The following is a 17,500-nucleotide window of genomic DNA, read 5'->3' as shown; positions in this document are numbered from 1 at the left end:
CGGGGCTATGTCCAGGCTTACTGTAAATGTTGGTGGGGCTATGTCCAGGCTTACTGTAAATGTCGGCGGGGCTATGTCCAGGCTTACTGTAAATGTTGGTGGGGCTATGTCCAGGTTTACTGTAAATGTTGGCGGGGCTATGTCCAGGCTTACTGTAAATGTTGGTGGGGCTATGTCCAGGCTTACTGTAAATGTCAGCGGGGCTATGTCCAGGCTTACTGTAAATGTCGGCGGGGCTATGTCCAGGCTTACTGTAAATGTTGGCGGGGCTATGTCCAGGCTTACTGTAAATGTTGGCGGGGCTATGTCCAGGCTTACTGTAAATGTCGGCGGGGCTATGTCCAGGCTAACTGTAAATTATCCTGGACAAACACTTAATTACTAACACATTTTTCCTATGTGTCATTCTTTTCACTTAACACCCTGTCTCTCTTTTTACCCCAAATCTCTCTCTCTCTCTCTCTCTCTCTCTCTCTCTCTCTCTCTCTCTCTGTCTCTCTCTCTCTCTCTCTCTCTCTCGCTCTCTCTCTCTCTCAGCTGGCAACCTGGGACTCTACCCGAGGCATGAATGGCAGTCTAAAGGAGAATCGTGTAGACAACGGCATGCAAGGAGTCACTTTGAAAGTTGTCACACTTCTGGTGGGTGTTTCTGTTTAATTACAGCAAGTTCTCTCCAATTTTGAAATATTTATTAAATGGCTACCAAATAGTTACGAAGCTGTATCGGTCAAAAAAGCCCTTCTAATGTCGAGGAGTTGTAAGCACCCTCATGCTTCAAATGACAGCAGGAGCGCTCACCGTAATACATATTTACAGCATGGCCTTATACCCAAACCAACACCACGCTCACACTGCAAGAATACAAACCAACACCACGCTCACACTGCAAGAATACAAACCAACACCACACTCACACTGCAAAAATACAAACCAACACCACGCTCACATTGCAAGAATACAAATCAACACCACGCTCACACTGCAAGAACACAAACCAACACCACGCTCACACTGCAAGAATACAAACCAACACCACGCTCACACTGCAAAAATACAAACCAACACCACGCTCACACTGCAAGAATACGCAGAGAGAGAGAACAGTGTGTGTGTGTGCGTGTGTGTGTGTGTGTGTGTGTGTGTGCATGTGCATGTGTGCGTGCGCGTGCGTGAGTGCGTGTGTGTGTGCGTACGTGTGTGCGTGCGTGTGATTCAGTCCATTAATGGGTCTTTATAAAGTTCTCGAATTGAGAATTGAGTGGAAGAGTTCGTCCAGGGAGAAAGAGCAGGTGAAACGCAGCAGCGCCCTCTTTCGAAATGTGTTCACTCACCAGATCGCCGGCATGAGAATGCTGAACCCTGAGGAACACTTAATCTGAAGCTTGTTCAAACACTGGGATTTTTGCACCAGTGTGTGTGTGCACCTTCGTGCTATGGACATAAACTCTACATGGTGACTAAGAAAAGACCTCCGCAGGCTTAGACCTTTACTTACATGACGCGAAGCCCAATGGCTTGTGTCAACCGCTAGTACATAACCCACAATTCAAAAGCTCTATGCGCAAAACTGTTGAGGAAACTAGACCATAAATAGAAGGGTGTGGTGAATTAATTGGTATCAGCCAGTCACATGTCTTATATCCTTTACCAACTGCTAAACGCGAAACTGTGGTAATGCATGCATTGCCGAGGGGTATCCAACGTGCTTGTGTGTGGAGTTCAGACCAGGTGACAGTTAGCAGTCAAAATCGGGAGTGTAATCTGCTTAAAGGGAACACATCCATGACTCACACTTTTCTGGAAACTATAGTGCATAATGTTTGAGGATTACACCCTCCATATCCACCATCCTTTTATACATTAGACAAGATCCATCATCAGTTAAATAAAATGTTTTATAACTGTTAGGAATCATATCCTTGTGCTGTTAACTATTGTTAACAATAGTGCATTATTACATAACCTGCTATAATGACCATACATTTCTGACATGCTGTGCGCTTTGTTGTGTAAGGGCATCAGGAACAACTGCACTGGGTAACAGATGTACACACCTGTCCTGTTTCCTATATAAATGCATCATGTATTCTGACCAGTCCTCCCATCTGAATGACCGTGGCATTGTTTGGGGAGCACATGAGTGACAATTGTTCTTTTGCATTGACGTCGTTTCGATTTCGATTTGGAAGCACATGTTCCATGAACATCTGCTATCTTTGATCAGAGCCTGCAGTACAAATACGTAGCTAACTGCTCAGCGTGTGAGTGGAGAGGAGTCTTGGTTTATGAACGGTTTCCTCTTTGCATTGCTTGTTCCAGGAGGAGCCTTTTATAATGGTCGCAGAAAATATCCTCGGACAACCTAAACGGTACAAGGGCTTCTCCATGGATGTTCTGGACACTCTGGCCAAGACCCTGGGCTTCAAATATGAAATCTACCAGGTGGCTGATGGAAAGTATGGCTCGCTCCAAGCTAACGGTTCCTGGAGTGGCATGATTGGAGAACTCATCAAAAAGGCACGTTTACCTCACCGACCGTGAGCGCGTCAACAGAAAAAGACGATGACAAATCGATTTTGAATTGAAACAACAATTCAAGTTGTATTGTGTATTGTTTTGCCATTGACCCCCAGAGAGCAGACCTCGCGGTTTCCGCCATCACCATCACGCCGGAACGAGAGAGCGTAGTGGACTTCAGCAAGCGCTATCTGGATTACTCAGTGGGAATCCTGATGAGCAGATCGGTGGAGAAGCTCAACATCTTCTCGCTGTTGGCGCCCTTCGACCTGGCAGTGTGGGCGTGCATCGCCGCCGCCATCCCCGTGGTGGGAGTCATGGTCTTCCTCCTACGCCGGATTCAGTCAGTCCGTTCCCGGAACGCTGGGGCCCACCAGCCGGCCTCCGTCACCACGTCCTTCCAGAGCGCCATCTGGATCGTCTATGGGGCGTTTGTCCAGCAAGGTAAGATGCTGTCACTGGTCTCTGAAGTCCTCGGCTGCACCTGGAGAGGTTGCCTGCCCCCCGCCCCCGCCTCCAATGTGGGGCCCATCACCATGGTTACCACATGTCACTGTGGTTACCTTGACCCTGCCCCACTGCAAATGGTGGGTTGTTATTGTGTGCTGCAAAATGAATGGCCTACGAGCAGTTTCTGCCTCTGATTTGTGGTCCATGATGGTTTTCTTGTGGTGACATTGCGATTGATTCTAATATGTGATCGTGATGTTTGAGTGGTCAGTGATGGGCAAACTGTGTGAATAATAACCCTCGATAAGCTTGAAGGAATTCAGAGCCTTGGGAACGTTAGAGTTGCCGTGTAGCTGAATTGCGTGCTGGACAGAGCTGCAGGGAGGAGGTTATATTTACTTATAAGTAGTGAACGCTTTCCCTTTCACTCTCTTTCCCAGCTACCTCCCCCAATCTATAACTGCGTCTGTCAGATTACATGCTGGCAGTGTTCCCTAGCCTATATTATTATTGCTAGAGCTTCATTACACTACCTGTCCAATTGTGATGTATAACTAATTGGCTTGTGTAGAATTAAAATCCCAACACTGTTACCTTGATCCCTTAGGTTAAACCATAAATTAGGCTCCCCAAACAGTAAACCTCTTATAAAGCAAAACAGTTTAGTGCTTTGGAACTTTACTAAAGTTTGTTATGCATATTCTTTTTAGTCATGCTAGGTTATACAATAGAACATACCCTTTGCAATACATTTATTAATTTGTACAAATGTATTGATTTGAAATTTATTTATATACATTAAAACCTTTGCCTGCCTCTATGTCCATAAATTTAATTTGTATGAATTTAATTCATTCTTGTCATGTCATAAACATTTAACTGGGCTTTTAATTTATTTCTGTCTCATTTTCTAAAAGACTGTAGTGGAAAATTCAGCACCGAGGAATATCTCTGAGTGATCTTCAGATTAATGATTGGACATGCCACCTGACTATAGGCACTAAATATATTTTCAGTCACATGTCAGAAATAATCCAGTGAAACTAGTACATACTCAATCCTCTGATCACGCTGATCTAGTACATACTTGGTCCTCTGATCGCTCTGACCAAGTCATCAGTGTCTGAGGTTTCAGTACGTTCCACTCAGTGTCTGATGGCGGAAGGGGTGACATGTTATTAGAAGAGGTTTCTGTATTTTAACCATTAATAGGAACTAACCCAAGCTGTGTTTTCAATTTCCTAACATAAGTAAAGTGTTCAGGGCAAGTCGATTTTAAATTCTGAGGGAAGGGTTTTTCATCTCCAGTTGTGGGGCATACTCTGGAAATGAAGGTATGTTTTTCCAAACATCATCACAGGTTGACAGGTAGTGAAATATGTTTATAAGGTATTGGGTGTGGACCACTGACAGTTAGGACACTTTAGCACAAAAGGCTCTGTTTTTAGTAGACATTGTCTTCATCCAAATAAAAGCTCAAATAAACATTTAAAAACTGAAATCGATGAGCAAAATTAACCGATACTGCAAAACATTTATTTGAATTCATCCTTTAGCGCTTCATTTATTTTTTGTGTTTATCTACTTCAGTGTTTGCAGCCGCGGCCTATAAAGTAGATAAAGTTCCATGGTGTGTCACGAAATGGAACCATCCTCAAAGACTCTTTAATTTTGGGTCTATTCTAACAGAGTATCTAATCTAGTTTGATCGCACAGGTCACACAGATAAATGTATTAACAGCTCACAGGCAAATTGATTTACAAATTAAATGAAATATACTGTGTGATAAATCAATGCAGATATCAGAGCCACCAATAGTCACCAATGTTTGAATAACAAAGCGTGATATAGTATACAGAGCGCCAGGTGATGGCATGGCATGGTGATGTCACATCTCTGACAGAACGCAGACTCTGTGCAGCTTAGAGAGTGTCCACCCTTATTTCGCACGACCCAGAGGTCACGACCCAGACCTTGACATGCAGCTCCTTGGCCATTGTTGGCCAGAACCCTGGCCCTCCATCTTCCTAATTCTTCCCTTTCTGTTTCCCACACTGCCCTACTCCTTTTTTTTCACAGACAAAGCGTGTCTTTCCCAGTTTCGGAGTACGAAACAAATTACTGACGGCTGTTGTGCAAGATATTGAACCAGTGCAGGAATTCAGAGTGTCTACGAGCCTCGGCCCTTAATTTCATTTCTGTTCTCTTACGTTGGCTGGTCCGTTGCTGCCATTATCAAGGAGGCTGCCCACTTTGCTGACAGCGGTCAGCAACTTCACCACTCAGCGAACTAAGTGAACTGTCTAAGTGAGGTCTGCTGTCTCAGATGCGTTGAACTTTCAGAGCCTGCGTGACCCCTGACCTTTAAACCTGCCGCCACGTGGTGTGATAATGACTGCCATGGGCCTCACAGTGCAAATGTGCTGTTGGGGGTCTGCCAAGCTTTGCTGTGATTGGTTATTCCTTGATTATTCAGTTTTAGTGGTCTGGAGCTGTGAAAGAAGAATGAACTCGAAGAGGAAATTGACAGCTCTGTGCAGTCTAGTCAGCGCCTGAACAAGCAGGACAGAAGGAGAGAGGCTACATCAAAAAATGAATGGTGCAAAAAAGTGCGCATGATAAAAGCCACTAGGTCAGAAGAGGCGGGCGCAGTGGAGTTTAGAGGAGGACTGTGAGGCATCGAACGTTTCGAAGAATGGAAGCAATGTGAAGGAAAAGAAATGGCGAGAAACAGTAAAAGTCTCCTTCTCACCTCACAGGTGGTGAGTCGATCGTCAGCTCGACGGCCCTGAGGATTGCCATGGGCAGCTGGTGGCTCTTCACTCTTATCGTGTGTTCGTCATACACAGCGAACCTGGCAGCCTACCTCACCGTGGCCCGCTTGGACAGCACAGTGCGGTAAGACCCCAGCCACGACACTTCAGCCCACAGCCAAACCGTCCACAGCCTAACACAGCCAAACACAGCCAGACCCTCCACAGCCTAACACAGCTTAACCCTCCACAGCCAAACACAGCCAAACACAGCCAGACCCTCCATAGCCTAACACAACTTAACCCTCCACAGCCTAACACAGCCAGACCCTCCATAGCCTAACACAGCTCACAACCAAACCCTCTACAGCCTAAGACAGCCAAACACAGCCAAACCCTCCACTGCCTAACACAGCCAAACACAGCCAAACCCTCCACTGCCTAACACAGTCAAACACAGCCAGACCCTCTACAGCTTAAGACAGTTTAACCCTCTGCAGCCTAACACAGCTTAACCCTCCACAGCCAAACACAGCCAAACACAGCCAGACCCTCCATAGCCTAACACAGCTCACAACCAAACCCTCCACAGCCTAACACAGCCAAACACAGCCAAACCATCCACACCCTCACACAGCCAGACCCTCCACAGCCAAACACAGCAGGCTGTGGAAGTGGAATTACCACCTTATAATTGATGTTGGTTACTGTATGTTGTGCTTGCTAGAGAGCGCACGCTCAGAATTCCAGTGTGTATTAAACCGTTGTTGTATCCCACAGAAGACACACAGAAAGGTCATTGTTAGGTATCTCTAAAACACACTGACATAGTGCCAGTTTTCTGCCACAGGATTGTAAAAGAAAACAGCAAATCTGTGCCACAGCTGGATATGTGCAGCAGAAGCAATAAAACATTTCTAACAAGAGGCATAATTGTTAGCATTTTACCGTCCATCAGTTTGGGTTTCGTGATCGTTTTGTTATGTTTTTTCTTCATTTTGGCTGTAAAATCTTGTGTGTAAGACAGCATGCAAACAGCACAAAACACCAGAACGAACTAGAACAAAGAATGTAGAAGCCAGGAAGACGCAGAGCTAGAAGATAGATTAGTGCAGGTGGAATTACATGAGCGGCTTGGCAAAAACAACAAAGCAGCAGCCTCGACGAATGACGAAGGCAGACAGGACAAACAAGATACAGGCAAGCCTGAACGAGGGGCGGGGCCAGGGCGGGGCCAGGGCAGGGCCAGGGCGGGGCTAGAGCAGGATCTTACACGCTGGAGTGGAGGATTTACGCATGTATGTGAATATCACTACACCACTCAGGTTTCTTCATGCCTATTTGATTTAAATCGCATCCCTCTTCGCTCCTAACGGGTGGTGAGACCCTCTGTTGACGTTTATCGCTCCGAGACGTCAGACGTCTTTGTCCTCTGGCGTTGAGAAAGCTGCGTGTACCTACGTCTGCGTTGCACAGCATGAAAACTCACACTGGTTTCATTCTGCAGGTTGGTGTTTACTTTTCTCTTTTCATTTTTATGACGGAATCAGGTGTAAGAGGGCGGGGGAACGGTGACTGTGGGGTCATGGCTGAGATTAGACGTGCCTGCCTGGGGTGTTTGTTACACTGCCTGGGCAATTCAATAAACGTAGACCGTCAGAATGCCAGACTCGGTCTAAAAGCCGTGTGCGGAGCTACATACAGGAATTAGTCTTGGGCTGTGTGCATATTCACATGTTCACTGGCATTCAGCATCCAGCCTTCATAAACAACACAATGTTTACATCGAGAAAGGCCACAGTAGTTGACAGTGTGGTTAGGCATGGTGTTGTCAGACTGGCAGGAGAGAGGTAAGGGCTTGTACACCTGTGGCCGGGGCAGACCCATGTGGGAGGGTTTATAGGATGTGCAGGCCTGTGTGTTCAGCCATTCCTTGGTCAGTTGGCTAAAGTACCGAAACTACTACTGCTAGTCTTTACCTGCAGTCTTTACCAGCAGTCTGTACCTGTAGTCTGTACCTGTAGTCTTTACCAGCAGTCTTTACCTGCAGTCTGTACCTGCAGTCTGTACCTGTAGTCTTTACCAGCATTCGTTACCAGCAGTCTTTACCAGCAGTCTGTACCTGTAGTCTGTACCTGTAGTCTTTACCAGCAGTCTTTACCAGCAGTCTTTACCTGCAGTCTTTACCTGCTGTCTGTACCTGTAGTCTTTACCAGCAGTCTTTACCAGCAGTCTTTACCTGCAGTCTTTACCTGCAGTCTGTACCTGTAGTCTTTACCAGCAGTCTTTACCTGCAGTCCTTACCTGTAGTCTTTACCAGCATTCGTTACCAGCAGTCTTTACCAGCAGTCTGTACCTGTAGTCTGTACCTGTAGTCTTTACCAGCAGTCTTTACCAGCAGTCTTTACCTGCAGTCTTTACCTGCTGTCTGTACCTGTAGTCTTTACCAGCAGTCTTTACCTGCAGTCCTTACCTGCAGTCTGTACCTGTAGTCTTTACCAGCAGTCTTTACCAGCAGTCTTTACCTGCAGTCTTTACCTGCAGTCTGTACCTGTAGTCTTTACCAGCAGTCTTTACCTGCAGTCCTTACCTGTAGTCTTTACCAGCAGTCTTTACCAGCAGTCTTTACCTGCAGTCTTTACCTGCTGTCTGTACCTGTAGTCTTTACCAGCAGTCTTTACCAGCAGTCTTTACCTGCAGTTTGTACCTGTACTGGCTACATGCCAGCTGTCACCTCAGGATCAGTGACCTGTAAATTGATGCATTAGTTGTGTTTCTCCCAGTGTATGTGTAACTCACAGCAAGATAATGAATCAATAATGAATGTAATTTTCAGTACCAGGAGAAGGATTTAACCTTCTTAAAGGAAGTGGATGTCCAGCCAACAGCATTTTTTAATTTATTTATTTCCCAGTCTCTCACTAAGCATGTAAATCTTCACTGTAGGCTAAAGAACAGAAGCGATGAGCACTGAATCTTTAACACGCATCCCTGGGCTCTCATTTGGCTCTGTCCCTGCTGACCTGCCTGATGAAGGAAAACTACATTTAGTCATCCCTTGTTAAGCCAGCCAACAAAGTACTGAGTTGTCTGGCATTTCCGTTAAGATGAGAGATAACAAAACGAATCCCTTAAATGGTCTTTGGAAGGAATACTGCTCTCTAAAGGACTTTGCTGCACACATATTTCTCACTTTCAGTGCCACTTTTGCAAATTTCAACAAATATCACTAGCTCAAATTTAATTTGGTGCAGAGCACTTTAATTTATAACGCTTTTATCAGCACAGATTTGCAGAACACCCAGGTGGAGATCGTTAATGAGCACACAAAGACAGCATGGGGAAGGAAATGAGACTCTCACGCAGACATGTAGAGGATAGGAGCAAGAAACCTGAGGCCACAGACGCAACCCTAATGGTGACGTGGTGACGTGGTGATGTGGTGGCATGGTGAAGTAGTGACATGGTGAAGTAGTGACATGGTGACATGGTGAAGTAGTGACATGGTGACATAGTGAAGTAGTGACATGGTGAAGTAGTGACAGGGTGACATGGTGAAGTAGTGACATGGTGAAGTAGTGACATGGTGACATGGTGAAGTAGTGACGTGGTAAAGTAGTGACATGGTGACATGGTGAAGTAGTGACATGGTGACATGGTGAAGTAGTGACATGGTAAAGTAGTGACATGGTGACATGGTGAAGTAGTGACATAGTGAAGTAGTGAAATGGTGAAGTAGTGACATGGTGACATAGTGAAGTAGTGACATAGTGAAGTAGTGACATGGTGACGTGGTGAAGTGGTGACATGGTGACATAGTGAAGTAGTGACATGATGAAGTAGTGACATGGTGACATGGTGAAGTAGTGACATGGTGAAGTAGTGACATGGTGACATGGTGAAGTAGTGACGTGGTAAAGTAGTGACATGGTGACATGGTGAAGTAGTGACATGGTGACATGGTGAAGTAGTGACATGGTAAAGTAGTGACATGGTGACATGGTGAAGTAGTGACATGGTGACATAGTGAAGTAGTGACATAGTGAAGTAGTGAAATGGTGAAGTAGTGACATAGTGAAGTAGTGACATGGTGACGTGGTGAAGTGGTGACATGGTGACATAGTGAAGTAGTGACATGATGAAGTAGTGACATGGTGACATAGTGAAGTAGTGAAATGGTGAAGTAGTGACATGGTGAAGTAGTGACATAGTGAAGTAGTGACATGGTGACAGTGAAGTAGTGACATAGTGAAGTAGTGACATGGTGAAGTAGTGACATGGTGATGTGGTGAAGTGGTGAAGTAGTGACATAGTGAAGTAGTGACATGGTGAAGTAGTGACATGGTGAAGTAGTGACATGGTGACAGTGAAGTAGTGACATAGTGAAGTAGTGACATAGTGAAGTAGTGACATGGTGACAGTGAAGTAGTGACATGGTGAAGTAGTGACATGGTGAAGAGGTGACATAGTGAAGTAGTGACATGGTGAAGTAGTGACATGGTGAAGTAGTGACATGGTGAAGAGGTGACATAGTGAAGTAGTGACATGGTGAAGAGGTGACATAGTGAAGTAGTGACATGGTGAAGAGGTGACATAGGGAAGTAGTGACATGATGAAGTAGTAACATGGTGAAGAGGTGACATAGTGAAGTAGTGACATGGTGAAGAGGTGACATAGTGAAGTAGTGACATGGTGAAGTAGTGACATGGTGAAGAGGTGACATAATGAAGAGGTGACATGGTGAAGTAGTGACATGGTGAAGTAGTGACATGGTGAAGAGGTGACATAGTGAAGTAGTGACATAGTGAAGTAGTGACATGGTGAAGTAGTGACATGGTGAAGTAGTGACATGGTGAAGAGGTGACATAGTGAAGTAGTGACATGGTGAAGAGGTGACATAGTGAAGTAGTGACATGGTGAAGAGGTGACATAGTGAAGTAGTGACATGATGAAGTAGTAACATGGTGAAGAGGTGACATAGTGAAGTAGTGACATGGTGAAGAGGTGACATAGTGAAGTAGTGACATGGTGAAGTAGTGACATGGTGAAGAGGTGACATAATGAAGAGGTGACATGGTGAAGTAGTGACATGGTGAAGTAGTGACATGGTGAAGAGGTGACATAGTGAAGTAGTGACATGGTGAAGTAGTGACATGGTGAAGTAGTGACATGGTGAAGAGGTGACATAGTGAAGTAGTGACATGGTGAAGAGGTGACATAGTGAAGTAGTGACATGGTGAAGAGGTGACATAGTGAAGTAGTGACATGATGAAGTAGTAACATGGTGAAGAGGTGACATAGTGAAGTAGTGACATGGTGAAGAGGTGACATAGTGAAGTAGTGACATGGTGAAGTAGTGACATGGTGAAGAGGTGACATAATGAAGAGGTGACATGGTGAAGTAGTGACATGGTGAAGAGGTGACATAGTGAAGTAGTAACATGGTGAAGAGGTGACATGGTGAAGTAGTGACATGGTGAAGAGGTGACATGGTGAAGTAGTGACATGGTGAAGAGGTGACAGTGAAGAGGTGACATAGTGAAGTAGTGACATGGTGAAGTAGTGACATGGTGAAGAGGTGACATGGTGAAGAGGTGACATAGTGAAGTAGTGACATGGTGAAGAGGTGACATAGTGAAGTAGTGACATGGTGAAGAGGTGACATAGTGAAGTAGTAACATGGTGAAGAGGTGACATGGTGAAGTAGTGACATGGTGAAGAGGTGACATAGTGAAGTAGTAACATGGTGAAGAGGTGACATAGTGAAGTAGTAACATGGTGAAGAGGTGACATAGTGAAGTAGTGACATGGTGAAGAGGTGTGATTAGAGCAGAAACCTTCCAGTTGATAATGTCTAACCCACCATTGGGCCTCTAATAAGGCTGATACACTGTGTTGTGTGCAGTATGTGTGACCAGGCTAGTGCACCATGCTAAGGGACCAAGTTGGATGACACTGTCAAAACATACAGTATAATAGTGGTTAGAGCATAAACAGTTAAATGAATATTAATGTGAGACCTGTGCCAAATTTCATCAGCTAGCACCTCACATAGAGCTGGAAGCAAGTACACAGCATTTCTGAGAGGCACTGATGAACTACACTCAAATTCAAGAATTCCTGTGTTCTCTTAAGATTCAAATGACTCCAACTTCAGACATTTTATATACATCTTCTGAACTCCAAACGGCCCACATCTTATCATTTAGATGCACAATTATCCCACACATGTGAGAAGGAGACCTTGTGGTCACTGAGGGGCCAGCATAATCCTAACTGTGCTGACCTGATGGTCAGTGAGATACTGAATAAAGGCTCAGAATTAGCAGGTGAGTGAGGTCATTATTTACAAGGTAATTTATGTGAAAACAGTCTTCTTTAACAGTCCTATTACTTAATCAATAGTTTTTGTTGGGGTTTACAAGGCATATTTTTCCATGATCTCAACCAAGCAAGAAATATCTGGGATAGATATTTTGGTTGTCCTTGCAGGTAGTTTTAAGTAATGTACGGTGAGGTACGTCCGCACAGTAAATTGTGTAAACTGTTTGTAATTTGATTATTATTTATCCCTACATCTAAATATTGGAACGTTTTGTGTTTACTGTAGTGTAGCATACAGATTTGTTTCTTCAGATGAATACAGTGTTTCAAAGCATGCGGTCATGATGATGTACTGACAGCAATCGTAGTCCTCTCCCGAGTTGAACTCCTACAACAGTGTTTCAAATTCAGACCTCTGGGACTGCAGCTGCCCTCTTACTGTTACTTACTTACCGCGTCACGTCTCTGCTAGGAGCATGGGGTACATGACATGCAGGCATGGTTCTCAGTCTTGTTGTTGACGCTTGTAGTCAGTGCAGCCTGGATAGTGTCATTCACACCAGAGGTCCGTTTGTTGGGCTCTCGCAGTACTTGCGTGTCATGTGCAAAAGAAAACATTAGTTCTTGGTCAAGAATAAACTACAAGGAAAAGCTTGCGCTGACCAGGCACCCCTGGGAAAAACAGCGCCCCCTAACACTGTCACGAGGAAATGCACTTTTATTAGCCTTTATTGACCTGATATTCTAAGACCACCACCATCACACTTTAACAAAGCCATGACGAGGTTAAACACATGGGTTTGTGTTTCATACGATGCCATGAATTACTGTCTACCACACATGGCCCAACATCTAAAACAAACACACAACATGAGCGTGATAAAGTAAACATCAGCATGATAACAAAGTCATAACAAAGCATGATAACAAAGTAAATAAAACTAAATCACCTAAAAGTGTACTTTTTTGTGGAGAAATCTTCCAAGATCCCGCCATAGTCCAGTTTGCCAAAGATTTGTGCTCTATTGATATTTTAGTTAGTCCATTCCGCTGACCCTGTGACTACAAATAGTTTTTCATACATTTTACCTAAAAAAGCTCCTTTCTCAAGCGGCATCTGTCAGCAGAGTGGGTACAAATTCTTTTATGAGTCACTTTAACATCTCTAGAGAAGGTAGGAAACAAGTGTTATGCAGTGAGCAGGGATGAGATCTGAATACAGATCCAGTGTGTTTCCTTTGTCAGAGGACTAACCTGATGTTCCTTCTGGGAAAATCTTAACAGCTACACTGATCTTAAGGCTCAGTCAGGAGAATGAGGTTAAACAGACTACTCTCCTTTCTCTTATAAAAAATACGATCGACGTGCTAATAAGAACATTCTGGCCCTCTGGCCATAGGCGAACACGCCCATGAAGGTTTCAGGGCTGAAGTGTTCACATCTTGGAAATTGCCCCCTGAGCCTAATAAACTATTGCATGACATGCGAGTGCTGTTCGACCACCTGTACTCGGGTCATTAGCATCCGTCGCTCACGGTGATCTGCTGGCGCCTGTCACGTAGTTTCTTGGCCTTGTTCGATGTCAGCATGATTTTGCCGCTGAAGAGAAAATCAAACGTGTCAGGAAGTGTTTCGAGTGGCACGGGTCTGTCTTTTAGACTCGTTAAAGTGCCATCAATTAGCAGCAGGAAAACTTTGCCCATAGCCTCAGGTGCTACTGCTGAACTTTCTTCAGAAAGCATAACCTTCCTCTTCCACCTTCTTTGCTCTGAGAATGTCAGTTCCACGCCAGCACTGTTCACTTTTTCTCGTGCGTCTGTGCAAGCCGCAGAAAAACCAAATTCTCTCTGAGGTTTTGCAAAAAAAATCCACCACAGTGCAGATTTCGTTTCCATTGTGACGACTGGCTTTGAAGTAGTTTAGTAATATATAAAGTATTATTCCACACATTATACCGGACAATACACGTAATAAAAGGCCCAGACATCACCAAAACATCAGCCAGATGATTACACAAAACCTTCACACTGTCAGCGTGTGATTCCAGCTGAGTGTCAGAGACAGACTCTCCTTCAGTATAAACCAGCGAGAAAGCAAAGAGCTGAAGGTTTCAGAGATTTTCTTTAACACTTTGGAAAAAAAGTTACAGATCATACCGACTTAGCAACCAAGTTTAGCAATTTTGTTCATGTCATGGATTCATTTTGTCTTATGCTTGTCATTTCATTGCCATCACCATAACTTTGCCCCTTGTGGTATTTAGTGCTGATGCCCAATTTCTCAAGATGGCTCATTAAAGTTTGGAAGGGTAGTTCAGCAGTTAAGGTACTGTACTAGTGATCAGAAGGTTGCTGCTTCAGGTCCCACCACTGCCAACTAACCACTGTTGGGCCCATGAACAAGACCCTTCACCCTCAATTGCTCAGACTATAGTAAGTCACAACTGGAAGTTGCTTTGGATAAAAGTGTAAATGACATGATGTAAATGACTAAGAGTGATGCAGAGGACTTGTTGACTCAACTGGGAGAAAAGCACTAATATTCTCTGCTAATGAAACGCTAGTGTTCTCTTTGCAGTGCACAGAAGTGCTGATATCTTAGACAGTCAATGATGTCTTCCCAGTTATGGGATCCAGCCAGAATGAAGCACAAAACACTGACTGCAGGTGCTGAGAACACTAGCACCATTTTAAATCTGCACCATTTTAAATCTGCACCATTTTAGCACCATTTTAAATCTGCACCATTTTAAATCTGCACCATTTTAGCACCATTTTAAATCTGCACCATTTTAAATCTGCACCACTTTAGCACCATTTTAAATCTGCACCATTTTAAATCTGCACCATTTTAGCACCATTTTAAATCTGCACCATTTTAGCACCATTTTAAATCTGCACCATTTTAGCACCATTTTAAATCTGCACCATTTTAGCACCATTTTAAATCTGCACCATTTTAAATCTGCACCATTTTAAATCTGCACCATTTTAGCACCATTTTAAATCTGCACCATTTTAAATCTGCACCATTTTAAATCTGCACCACTTTAGCACCATTTTAAATCTGCATCATTTTAAATCTGCACCATTTTAAATCTGCACCATTTTAGCACCATTTTAAATCTGCACCATTTTAGCACCATTTCAGCACAATTTTAAATCAGCACCATTTTAGCACCATTTTAAATCTGCACCATTTTAGCACCATTTTAGCACCATTTTAAATCTGCACCATTTTAGCACCATTTTAAATCTGCACCATTTTAAATCTGCACCATTTTAAATCTGCACCATTTTAGCACCATTTTAAATCTGCACCATTTTAGCACCATTTTAAATCTGCACCATTTTAGCACCATTTTGAATCTGCACCATTTTAGCACCATTTTAAATCTGCACCATTTTAGCACCATTTTAAATCTGATGAGATCATTATTTCTTAAAAATATCTGCGGAACCAAGTGTTTGTTCTTTGGGGAAATTATGTCCACCACCTACTTTGGGCCACTTTTTACGAACTCAATTCCAATGATGTTCGGGACTCTTTGAGGCCTTAACGCGGGGCGGCCTGACACAGAATCGAGAATCTGCTTGCTGCAGGGAAATTCCAGCCGTCCGTACTCCAAGATCTGCTGCTCTGTGTTGCTGGTAAAAGCACGATCTGCCTCAGCCTCTTCCTTAAAGATTTCGGTCTGATTCTCCAAAAAGATTCCAACTGCTTTGTTCTGTCTCGTGTGCAATTTTTGCTTTGTGCCCTGCTTGACTCTCTTAACGAGAGCCAAAGTTTGCAACTTAGCATTAATTACCGAATGCCATAATTGAAAAGGGGCAGTGTGCAGCAGAGCAGCGCCCCCAGTGGACTGGTGCCCCCTGGGCATTCTCCCAATCTGCCCTGCCCAGGGGCCATCCCTGATTACACATCAGGAGAGCTGTTGGTCAACACACGCAGTCAACACACGCAGGCCTTTAATATACTTACGTTACTATCATTTTCCTCGCAGAACATTCCAGGACCTGGCAAAGCAGACAGACCTTCACTACGGCACGGTCAGGGAGTCTGCGGTGTACGAGTACTTCAGGGTGAAGGGAACCAACCCACTGGAGCAGGACAGTACCTTCGCCGAGCTGTGGAGGACCATCAACAAGAAACAGGGGCAGGAGAACACAGTGGCTACCCCAGCTGAGGGCATTCAGAAGGTAGGAGAACCAGTTAACAGTGTCAGGACTTTGGAAGCAGGATGCCAGTACTGTGCTGTCCAAAGGTTTGAGAGTGTGCTGCAAGGAACACTACAGATGAAGTTAAATGCTGACAGTGATATCGTACTGTATTTTACACTGTATGGGCATGCAGTGCTTTTGTTTGTAGTCTTCTTTTAAAGACACTCATTCATGCCCTTTCACTACATCTAGTCTTACATTATTTTAGAAGTGGTTTCTGATGCAACAGCTCTCAGAAATGCTGGTACAGAAATAATTAGATTAGCGCACAATGAGCCCACTCAAGGAAATCACCGTTGTCCATCTCTGGCGAATAATCGCTTTAACCAAACAACATTCAGAAATGTTGAATTTTGGAATCCTTTGTGTTCACATTCATATGATGATCTGGAGTCAGAAGAATGTAAGCTTTATGAAAGAATGTCAGTGAACAAACAGAAGGTCTTTATTATGTAGCACCCTCGGTGGTCCTAAGACGTATTCACCAGGCCAATTCCAAACGCAACGTTTGTGTTTCAGGTAGGTATGCTGCACAGTATCAAGCTGAATATTTACGAAAATACAGAAGTTGTTTTAAAAAATGCTTGTGTAAGTGTTTTTTCATATGCACACATGGGAAACTAATGGATTTGTTTTGCATCTGAGCTGTTTTGTCTGTTTATTGGAATCTCCACTGAATTTTGTCTTCATTGGTTTGTAGAAACCAGTATAATGAGGTTAGACTATCAAACCAAACAAAACACAACATCTATAGTGCTGAAAACTTAAGACATCTATACTGAGAATATACAAGAATACGTTTCAAGAAATGTTATGAATATTAAAAAATGCAAGAATGATGAGAAAGGTAATCCTATATCAGGATTGCAGAAGTTTGGATGTGGGACATCTAACTTTCCAGAAATATGAAAATGTCACACTTTTCCTTGAATTTCCTTGAATTCCTTGAATTGACAGTGCAATGAACAGGAGCACAATTTGCAACGCAGGTCAGTGTACTGACACTATCGAGTGCTCAAATCTAGTTTGTCAGAGATCAAACTAGATCTCTCTGTGGATTACACACTCTGTGGATTACGCTGCCTTAACTCAAAACTCAAAAAGAAAACGTGAGTCACCTAGTCACAAACTGACCAGGGAACAATGCTGAAGGCATGAGAGAAGCATGCAGGGTTCCTCGCCGCAGTGTAATTGCAGTTCATCGCCTAACCCTTTATTGCATCACCACTTCAGCG

At 43.9% G+C, this 17,500-nt stretch overlaps 1 protein-coding gene across 1 annotated transcript in view; it reads left to right on the top strand.

Annotated features, from left to right (window-relative positions):
• The window catches only part of grid1a (glutamate receptor, ionotropic, delta 1a), a 269,398-nt gene that overhangs the window by 238,201 nt on the left and 13,697 nt on the right, over positions 1–17,500 (top strand). The window contains exons 9-13 of the mRNA XM_035532888.2: positions 538–639; positions 2,320–2,517; positions 2,634–2,961; positions 5,728–5,866; positions 16,049–16,244. Coding sequence (XP_035388781.1) covers positions 538–639; positions 2,320–2,517; positions 2,634–2,961; positions 5,728–5,866; positions 16,049–16,244 — 963 coding nt within the window. The remainder of the gene's footprint in view (positions 1–537; positions 640–2,319; positions 2,518–2,633; positions 2,962–5,727; positions 5,867–16,048; positions 16,245–17,500) is intronic.

Source organism: Electrophorus electricus, chromosome 10 (genome assembly GCF_041902795.1).
Source record: "Electrophorus electricus isolate QZ-2024a chromosome 10, ASM4190279v1, whole genome shotgun sequence".
NCBI lineage: Eukaryota > Metazoa > Chordata > Actinopteri > Gymnotiformes > Gymnotidae > Electrophorus > Electrophorus electricus.
Note: the sequence above shows the minus strand (reverse complement) of the source record. Positions and strands in the feature narration are given on the sequence as shown.